Source organism: Plasmodium falciparum (genome assembly GCF_000002765.6).
Source record: "Plasmodium falciparum 3D7 genome assembly, chromosome: 7".
NCBI classification, from domain to species: Eukaryota; Apicomplexa; class Aconoidasida; order Haemosporida; family Plasmodiidae; genus Plasmodium; species Plasmodium falciparum.
This window is the reverse complement of record NC_004328.3, coordinates 1,324,545-1,335,000: the sequence shown is the minus strand read 5'-3', so window position 1 is coordinate 1,335,000 and position 10,456 is coordinate 1,324,545. Positions and strand designations below refer to the sequence as shown.

At 21.5% G+C, this 10,456-nt stretch overlaps 1 protein-coding gene and 1 non-coding gene across 2 annotated transcripts; one reads left to right on the top strand and one right to left on the bottom strand.

Annotated features, from left to right (window-relative positions):
- The first annotated feature begins 62 nt into the window (after positions 1 to 62).
- On the top strand, positions 63 to 1,826 carry PF3D7_0731000. The gene has a single exon (XR_002966622.1). It is a non-coding gene; the product is annotated as an uncharacterized ncRNA (non-coding RNA).
- Positions 1,827 to 3,187: 1,361 nt separating this feature from the next.
- On the bottom strand, positions 3,188 to 9,626 carry PF3D7_0730900 (EMP1-trafficking protein; the record flags this gene model as incomplete). Its single annotated transcript, XM_001349167.1, has 2 exons — positions 3,188 to 9,328; positions 9,435 to 9,626. The coding sequence occupies 2 exons, from the start codon at positions 9,624 to 9,626 to the stop codon at positions 3,188 to 3,190; spliced, it is 6,333 nt and encodes a 2,110-aa protein (XP_001349203.1).
- Positions 9,627 to 10,456: the final 830 nt, after the last annotated feature.

The following is a 10,456-nucleotide window of genomic DNA, read 5'->3' as shown; positions in this document are numbered from 1 at the left end:
TAAATTTTATTATTATTTAATATGTTTAAAAAATAATATATATGTACAAAATCTATGTAACCTTTTAAAATTAATAATATAGAAAAAAGTTACCCTTATAATAATAAATATAATAATATTTATTAATATGTACCAAAAAAAAAAAAAAAAAAAAAAAAAAGTTACATTTATTATTTTATAAATATCAATATATATAAATAATCCGTTTTTCTAGGTAATTCATTTTTTATATGTTTCTTAACATTTTTATAAGATATAGAAAAATTTATATATAATAATAAAAATTTTATCAAATATTATTCTATTTATTCTTATAATTTCTTTTGAATTTTAAAATATTTAGATTTATTCTTTTATAACACTACAATAAATCTTAGGTATAAATAAATGTATATATATATATATATAATAATAAATATATATTATAATTTATTTATATTTTAAATATTTTACGGCTACATTAATGAATTTTTTTGTTTTTCTTAAATTATATAAATTTTACATGTTTAAAAAAATAAAACTATTTAATAAATAAACATATAAAAGTATTTATATATATATATATATATATTTGTTTTTTCTTTTAAACAACTGATATAATATTATTGCTCACATTTTTATCCATTTTACTAATTAAATATACAAAAATTATTTACTTTAAAAAAAAACACAATATATATTTTTTTATTCTTAAATTATATAAATATGTCAAAAAAAAGTAATAATACAGAAGATAACAATAACAGTAAAAAAAGCCAACCTACAATTAAATGTATAACAAAATGTGGTACTCATACAAGTAACTCAAATATAAAGAAAGAAAAGAAAAAAAAAAGATTCAATATCTTTTCCGCTATTGCTAAAAAATTTTTTTTAAGTGTTATTGTATAACGATGTGTTTCTAACTATTAATAATGTAAGATAAAATAAAAAAAAATAAAATTTTTTCTTTATGTTTTTCTCAATAATATCAACATATATAAATTCATAATATTTAAACTTAATTATTATATATATATATATATATATATATGTACACATCATATATTTCTTATTTATTTTTTTTTTTTTCCTTCCTTTTTTCAAATAATACTTTTTTATAGAACAACACCTTATACATTTAAGTATGCAAAAAAATGTCTTAAAATTTTAAATGCCTTATTAAATTAAAATGTTATAATACACTCAACAGGAAAATAAAGAGCAATGTGAATATATAAATAAATAAATCATAATATATATTAAATAATTTTAATTTGAACATCTAAATTCAGAATAAGAAAAAAAATATATATATATAATAATAAAAATAAATAATACAAAATAATTAAATCTGAAATAACAAAATGAATAAATTGATAATATCAAAATATAAAGACAAGCACAAATAATAAAAGAGTTTAACCCTAATTACTATAATGGTTACAATTGACTTAAGGAGAAATATCTCAAATAAATAGAATATAGAAAAAAATAAATAATATATATTTATATATGTTAAAAATAAAATCTAAATTATATACTATAAGGATAAGTTAATTTGGATAAATATAAATATTTATATATTTTATAATGAAACTTATAAGTAATTTTTAGGTACATTTTCTTATATATATATATTTATTTTTTATTTTTTATTTGTATTAATTATAGCTTTTCCTAAAATAATACAAAAAACAACTTGTTATTTTTTTTTTAAACCTCCATTTATGGGAAGATTCTTTCTTTCCGTTTATCTTATTTTTTTTTTATTTATATTCCTTTTTTTCTTTTTTAATTACAACTTGAATTTAAAATTCTCATAACTTTTTTTTTTAAAAAATTTTTTTTAAACATATATATAATATATATATATAAACATTTCTATAACATTATTTTATATTAGTTATATATTTTACCTTACAGTTTAATATTTTTTTGAAAAATATAATGTAATTAAGCGTATACATTTTTTATCATATTATATAATATTAATAATATGTAATGCATAAATTTCTATAAAAAATAAAAAATAAAAACATATCGTTGTTTCCTTTTTTATATTTTATATATTTTAATCCATTATATTTAGTTTATATATTGAAATAAATCTATGTAAATTTTATTTTAAAATTAAATAAGACAATAAACTTATAAAAATAAAAAATTTAACAATACTTAAAAGTGTATTTTTTTTTCTTATATTAAAAAAATATATTATATTTTTTAATTAAACTATATTAACACAGTTCTTCGCAAAAATTTATTTATGATATATATATGTAGTATAGTTTAAATAACAAATATTTATATATAAAACAAAAAAAACATAGCAGTAATAAAAAAATAAAACATTCGTAGTTATATATATATATATATATATATATATATATATATATAATAATCAATGTCGTTGTTTTATTTACAAAATCAAAATAAAAAGAAAACATATGAAAATTACAAAAATACAATAAATACATACGTGTATATATTAATATACTATATTTAATTTTATGTACAATAAATTTTATTTAATAATAATACATTATATAATAATAGATATATATAATATAATGTAATATAAAAATTAAAAAAAAACATATATATTTATGAAAAAAAAAAAATATATTTATATTTCATTCTTGGCTTTCATAATAACATTTCTTTAATAATTTATATAGAAAAATAAAATATATATATATATATATATTTATATAATTCCTAATATAGCTAATGTATTAATTTTTAAAAATATCATTTAATAAAATTTTTATTTTATATAAGGTAAAATATTGACACGATATTATTTCATTTTATTATTTTCTGGACAACAACCAAAATTCAATTCTACATCTATTGCTTTATTTTTTCTACTACAAAATACTTTTCATATTATTTATAAAATAGGCATTATTAGAAAAGAATCGTTTCCTAATAAGACCTTTTATTGAATTAAGAACTTTACGTATTATACTTTATTCAAACCATCAACAATATTATTCTTAATTTCCTATGTGTAATATTTTACATTTATTTCTTTTCCCCAATAATTATATTTATAATTCACGACCTTAACTTCTCTTTTATATATAACTATTATTTGTTTTCTCAATGTGATTCCTTTCGGAATTCATAAACTCTTATTATTTTTATTTTTTGGTATCATCAATATTAATTTACGATTATTTTTTTTTTTTTTTTTTTTTTATTATCTTAACATTTTTCTTGGCATGTGTTTGTTTGTGTTACTTGATTGGACGTTTACTCCCTTCTCATGATGTTTATGTTTTCCTAATGTCTTTTCTCTATTATCACCAAATTTACCTTTTAAGTGATCCTCATGATGTTTATGTTTTCCTAATGTCTTTTCTCTATTATCAACAAATTTACCTTTTACATACTCTTCATGATGTTCATGTTTTCCTAATGTCTTTTCTCTATTATCACCAAATTTACCTTTTAAGTGATCCTCATGATGTTTATGTTTTCCTAATGTCTTTTCTCTATTATCAACAAATTTACCTTTTACATACTCTTCATGATGTTCATGTTTTCCTAATGTCTTTTCTCTATTATCACCAAATTTACCTTTTAAGTGATCCTCATGATGTTTATGTTTTCCTAATGTCTTTTCTCTATTATCAACAAATTTACCTTTTACATACTCTTCATGATGTTCATGTTTTCCTAATGTCTTTTCTCTATTATCACCAAATTTACCTTTTAAGTGATCCTCATGATGTTCATGTTTTCCTAATTTCTTTTCTCTATTATCACCAAATTTACCTTTTAAGTGATCCTCATGATGTTCATGTTTTCCTAATGTCTTTTCTCTATTATCACCAAATTTACCTTTTACATACTCTTCATGATGTTCATGTTTTCCTAATGTCTTTTCTCTATTATCAACAAATTTACCTTTTAAGTGATCCTCATGATGTTCATTTTTTCCTAATACCTTTTCTTTATTATCAACAAATCTAACACCTACTTCCTTTTGATTGTCTTGTTTTTCTTGTGACATCTTGTCTGTAGTATCATTAAATTTATTTTTTACTTCCTTCTCTTTATTATTCGTGTTTTTTAATTCACTACCACTATTAGCATCTTTTTCAATTTTTAATTTATCAGGAACATTTGTTCCCTTGTTCGATTCATTTTCTTTAGAACTTTCAAAATTAGGTTTTAATTTATCTGTTACATTTTTTTCTTCTTTATGTAAACTATTTTTAAAATTTCCAATGTCGGATTTTAATTTATGTGTTTCATTTTGTGTGTTATTTTTTTCCTTTCCTTCAGAAGGTCCAAAATTGTATTTCTTTTTAAGATTAACATTTGGTGTTGTATCATTCATAGTATTTCTATTATCATCATCCATAAAACCTATTTCATGTACAGTACATCCTTTTCTTAATTTTCTATTATTTACTGGAATATTTTTTGGTGTATTTAATCCTGAATGTTTATTATTTTCATTTTCATACGGAAAATCTTCTCTTATTCCTTGTGATGAAAATGATCTTATATTTTTAGAACCATATTTTTGTCCCTTCATTCCATCGTGAATACTCATTTCTTTTTCTACTTTATTTTCTTCATCAGTAAGATGTTTATAATTTTTATTTTGTGGAATATCTTTTTTGGTTTCCTCTACATTCTCATTAATTTCACTAACACTTGCTCTACGAGTATTGATTTTGGTTCTATCTATTTTGGGAACTTCTTCTTTTTCATTAACATTATGCATTTTATGATTATTTTCATTTTTATAAGGAAAATCTTCTCTTATTCCTTGTGATGAAAATGATCTTATATTTTTAGAACCATATTTTTGTCCCTTCATTCCATCGTGAATACTCATTTCTTTTTCTACTTTATTTTCTTCATCAGTAAGATGTTTATAATTTTTATTTTGTGGAATATCTTTTTTGGTTTCCTCTACATTCTCATTAATTTCACTAACACTTGCTCTACGAGTATTGATTTTGGTTCTATCTATTTTGGGAACTTCTTCTTTTTCATTAACATTATGCATTTTATGATTATTTTCATTTTTATAAGGAAAATCTTCTCTTATTCCTTGTGATGAAAATGATCTTACATTTTTAGAACCATATTTTTGTCCCTTCATTCCATCGTGAATACTCATTTCTTTTTCTACTTTATTTTCTTCATCAGTAAGATGCTTATAATTTTTATTTTGTGGAATATCTTTTTTGGTTTCCTCTACATTCTCATTAATTTCACTAACACTTGCTCTACGAGTATTGATTTTGGTTCTATCTATTTTGGGAACTTCTTCTTTTTCATTAACATTATACATTTTATGATTATTTTCATTTTTATAAGGAAAATCTTGTCTTATTCCTTGTGATGAAAATGATCTTACATTTTTAGAACCATATTTTTGTCCCTTCATTCCATCGTGAATACTCATTTCTTTTTCTACTTTATTTTCTTCATCAGTAAGATGTTTATAATTTTTATTTTGTGGAATATCTTTTTTGGTTTCCTCTACATTCTCATTAATTTCACTAACACTTGCTCTACGAGTATTGATTTTGGTTCTATCTATTTTGGGAACTTCTTCTTTTTCATTAACATTATACATTTTATGATTATTTTCATTTTTATAAGGAAAATCTTGTCTTATTCCTTGTGATGAAAATGATCTTACATTTTTAGAACCATATTTTTGTCCCTTCATTCCATCGTGAATACTCATTTCTTTTTCTACTTTATTTTCTTCATCAGTAAGATGTTTATAATTTTTATTTTGTGGAATATCTTTTTTGGTTTCCTCTACATTCTCATTAATTTCACTAACACTTGCTCTACGAGTATTGATTTTGGTTCTATCTATTTTGGGAACTTCTTCTTTTTCATTAACATTATACATTTTATGATTATTTTCATTTTTATAAGGAAAATCTTGTCTTATTCCTTGTGATGAAAATGATCTTACATTTTTAGAACCATATTTTTGTCCCTTCATTCCATCGTGAATACTCATTTCTTTTTCTACTTTATTTTCTTCATCAGTAAGATGTTTATAATTTTTATTTTGTGGAATATCTTTTTTGGTTTCCTCTACATTCTCATTAATTTCACTAACACTTGCTCTACGAGTATTGATTTTGGTTCTATCTATTTTGGGAACTTCTTCTTTTTCATTAACATTATGCATTTTATGATTATTTTCATTCTCATAATGGTTTGATGAAAATGTCTTTACGTTTTGTTGTACATGACTTTTAGTATTTGCTACACTCATACTCCTAGTGTGAGCATTTTGTTTATTTTCACTATTAATATTTGTACTAGTACTAGGTTTTTTATTCATATCACTTTCATTATTATATGTACCTTCACTTAATACATTTTTTGTAGTACCTAGTTGCATATTTTCATTATTCATATTATTATCTTTAATTTCATTTATTACACTTCCTTTTGTACCAAAATCTTTATTTATACCGCCATCAGAATTGTTTTTTAACACCCCTACATATTTTTTATGAGAATATGGATTTTTATTCATATAAGAGTAGGTATTACTTTTGAGCTCACTTACAAATTTTCTACGAGGATAAGATTCCTTATTAAGACTTACATCATCATTATTTTTAAATTCACTCACACTAAGTCTTGGTACAGATACTTCTTTCTTAAGACCTACATCATCATTATTTTCAAATTCATTCACACTAAGTCTTGGTACAGATACTTCTTTCTTAAGACCTACATCATCATTATTTTCAAATTCACTCACACTAAGTCTTGGTACAGATACTTCTTTCTTAAGACATCCATCGAAATTATTTTTAAATTCACTCACACTAAGTCTTGGTACAGATACTTCTTTCTTAAGACATCCATCGAAATTATTTTTAAATTCACTCACATAATTTTTTGGTGTAGATATTTCTTTCTTAAGACCTACATCATCATTATTTTCAAATTCACTCACACTAAGTCTTGGTACAGATACTTCTTTCTTAAGACCTACATCATCATTATTTTCAAATTCATTCACACTAAGTCTTGGTACAGATACTTCTTTCTTAAGACCTACATCATCATTATTTTCAAATTCATTCACACTAAGTCTTGGTACAGATACTTCTTTCTTAAGACCTACATCATCATTATTTTCAAATTCACTCACACTAAGTCTTGGTACAGATACTTCTTTCTTAAGACATCCATCGAAATTATTTTTAAATTCACTCACATAATTTTTTGGTGTAGATATTTCTTTCTTAAGACCTACATCATCATTATTTTCAAATTCATTCACACTAAGTCTTGGTACAGATACTTCTTTCTTAAGACCTACATCATCATTATTTTCAAATTCACTCACACTAAGTCTTGGTACAGATACTTCTTTCTTAAGACCTACATCATCATTATTTTCAAATTCATTCACACTAAGTCTTGGTACAGATACTTCTTTCTTAAGACCTACATCATCATTATTTTCAAATTCATTCACACTAAGTCTTGGTACAGATACTTCTTTATTAATACCTCCATCGAAATTATTTTTAAATTCACTCACATAATTTTTTGGTGTAGATATTTCTTTCTTAAGACCTCCATCATCATTATTTTTAAACTCACTTACATAACTTTTGGTAGTATATGATTCTTTCTTAAGATCTTCATCATCATTATTTTTAAATTCACTCACATAATTTTTTGGTGTAGATATTTCATTATTAATATCACCATCATCATTATTTTTAAATTCACTCACATAAATTTTTGGTGTATATATTTCTTTATTAATACCTCCATCATCATTATATTTAAACTCACTTACATAACTTTTGGTAGTATATGATTCTTTATTAATACCTTCATCATCATTATTTTTAAATTCACTCACATAAATTTGTGGTGTATATATTTCTTTATTAATACCTCCATCATCATTATATTTAAACTCACTTACATAACTTTTGGTAGTATATGATTCTTTATTAATACCTTCATCATCATTATTTTTAAATTCACTCACATAAATTTTTGGTGTATATATTTCTTTATTAATACCACCATCAGAATTACTTTTAAACTCACTTACATAACTTTTGGTCGTATACGATTCTTTATTTATTCCACCATCGTAATTGCTTTTAAACTCACTTACATAACTTTTGGTAGTATACGATCCCTTATTTATTCCATCATCGTAATTGCTATTAAATTCACTTACAAAATTTTTGGTAGTAGCATATGTCGTGTTATTTACACCATTATCTGTGTTACTTTTAATTTCATTTGGTGCATTATTTGTAGTATTTACTTTATTATTCATATCATCATAAGTATTACTTTTAATTTCATTTGGTGCATTATTTGTAGTATTTACTTTATTATTCATACCATCATAAGTATTCATTTTAATTTCATTTGGCGTATTATTTGTAGTATTTACTTTATTATTCATACCATCATAAGTATTCATTTTAATTTCATTTGGTGCATTATTTGTAGTATTTACTTTATTATTCATACCACCATGAGTATTACTTTTAATTACATTTGGTGCATTATTTGTAGTATTTACTTTATTATTCATACCATCATGAGTATTACTTTTAAATTCTTGTACAAATTTCTTTCCAGTATTTGAAAACTTATTTTGTTTATTTACAGTTTTAGTATTTACTTTATTTGGATTTTTGTGCATGTAATTTGATGCCCTTTTCTTAAGATTAGGACTAGAAGGAGTATTATGATTCTCTTCATATTCCATTTCATCAAACATTTGATCATTCATATTTTCATCATATTGATCATATTCATCATACTGATCACATTCTTCACTATCTTCCTCATCAGCGTTTGTTATTTTATTTATTATACTAGAAACATTACCCACAACACGTTTATCAATATTTGTTATACCACTTGAAAGGGTATCTTTTATAGTATCTATATTAGGTTTCACTGCTTCTTTTACATCGTTACATGTTTCAGTAAAACCACTGATAACAGATTTTAGCACTGATGACATACCGTGGCTTTTTGATGCATAATCATTATATTTTTCTAAAACGTTTTTTGACTTCTCACCTTCTTCCTCATAATATTCTTCATCATAATTTACTTCTTCGTAATTTCCATCATCATCATAATATTCACCATCAGCATATTCATCTGGGGAATGTTCCTCCTCTGAATATACTTCTTCATAATATTCTTCTTCACCATTATTAACATATACAGAAGGTTTACCATTATTTCTTTGTTTACGTTCAGTTAATGATCTGCTTGGTCTTATACTAAATAACCCTTCTACATTATCTTCCTTATTGCCTTCCTTACAATACGTATCCTACAAAATAAAAATAATAGTGAAATATAATATATATAATAAATATTGCGAACTAATGGATAATTTTCATGATATAATTATCAAAAAAAAAAATTCTTTAACTTACATAGCTCGATCCGTTCAATATGCATATGAAAAAACTAAGAAATAATATTTTAACAAAAATGTAATACCACATTCTATTTTTCTTTATATTATATTCCCTAGATATCAATTCATCAGACACAATCGTATAACATTTGGACATATTTTTAGTATTCTCATTATGTTTTTTTATATCTAATCTACTATATAACATTTTAAACATTTTACACCGTTTATAAAAAAAAAAAAAAAAAAAAAAATTTTATAATTCACCTTAAACACTTTATAAAAAAAATATATTCATAGGATATATTTTTTAGGGTCACACATACTTATTATATAAATATATATATATATATCTATTGCTTAATTATTATTATGTAATATTTTAATTATTAAGGCATGTGATATTTTTTTTTTTTTTTCCAATTTTTTTTTAAAGAATAATATTTTCAAAAATTATGATTACTTCTTCAATTAAAAAAATAAAAAAAGAAATGTAATATTAACACAAAATATTAAGAAATAAATACAAAAACAATAAGAAAAAATAAGTTATGGTATTTTAAAAGAATAAACATATTATTAAATTATTTAATATACATTCATTTTTATGAAGATTTTACATATTTCTATATAATAGAACTAATGTTAAAATAACATTTATTTTAAAATACAATATTCTATTTTTTTTACAGATCAAAAATTATGATATATGGATACATTGTAAATTAAAATAATAACAAATAATTTCTAATATATATATAAATATAAAATATATAAATCAATGTATTAATAAACATGTATATATGTATATATATATATATATATATATATATACAACTATTTATTTTTTAAATTAATGAAATACATGTATTCTATAACTATATTCTTTTTTTTTCTATTTTTTTTTTTTTTTCCTGCTTTTTGACAATATGTAATAATATATATATAATATTATATTTTATAATGTATAAATTTAAAAATTATGAAAAACTATATTAAAAATAAATATGAAATAAATAAATAAACATATATATATAT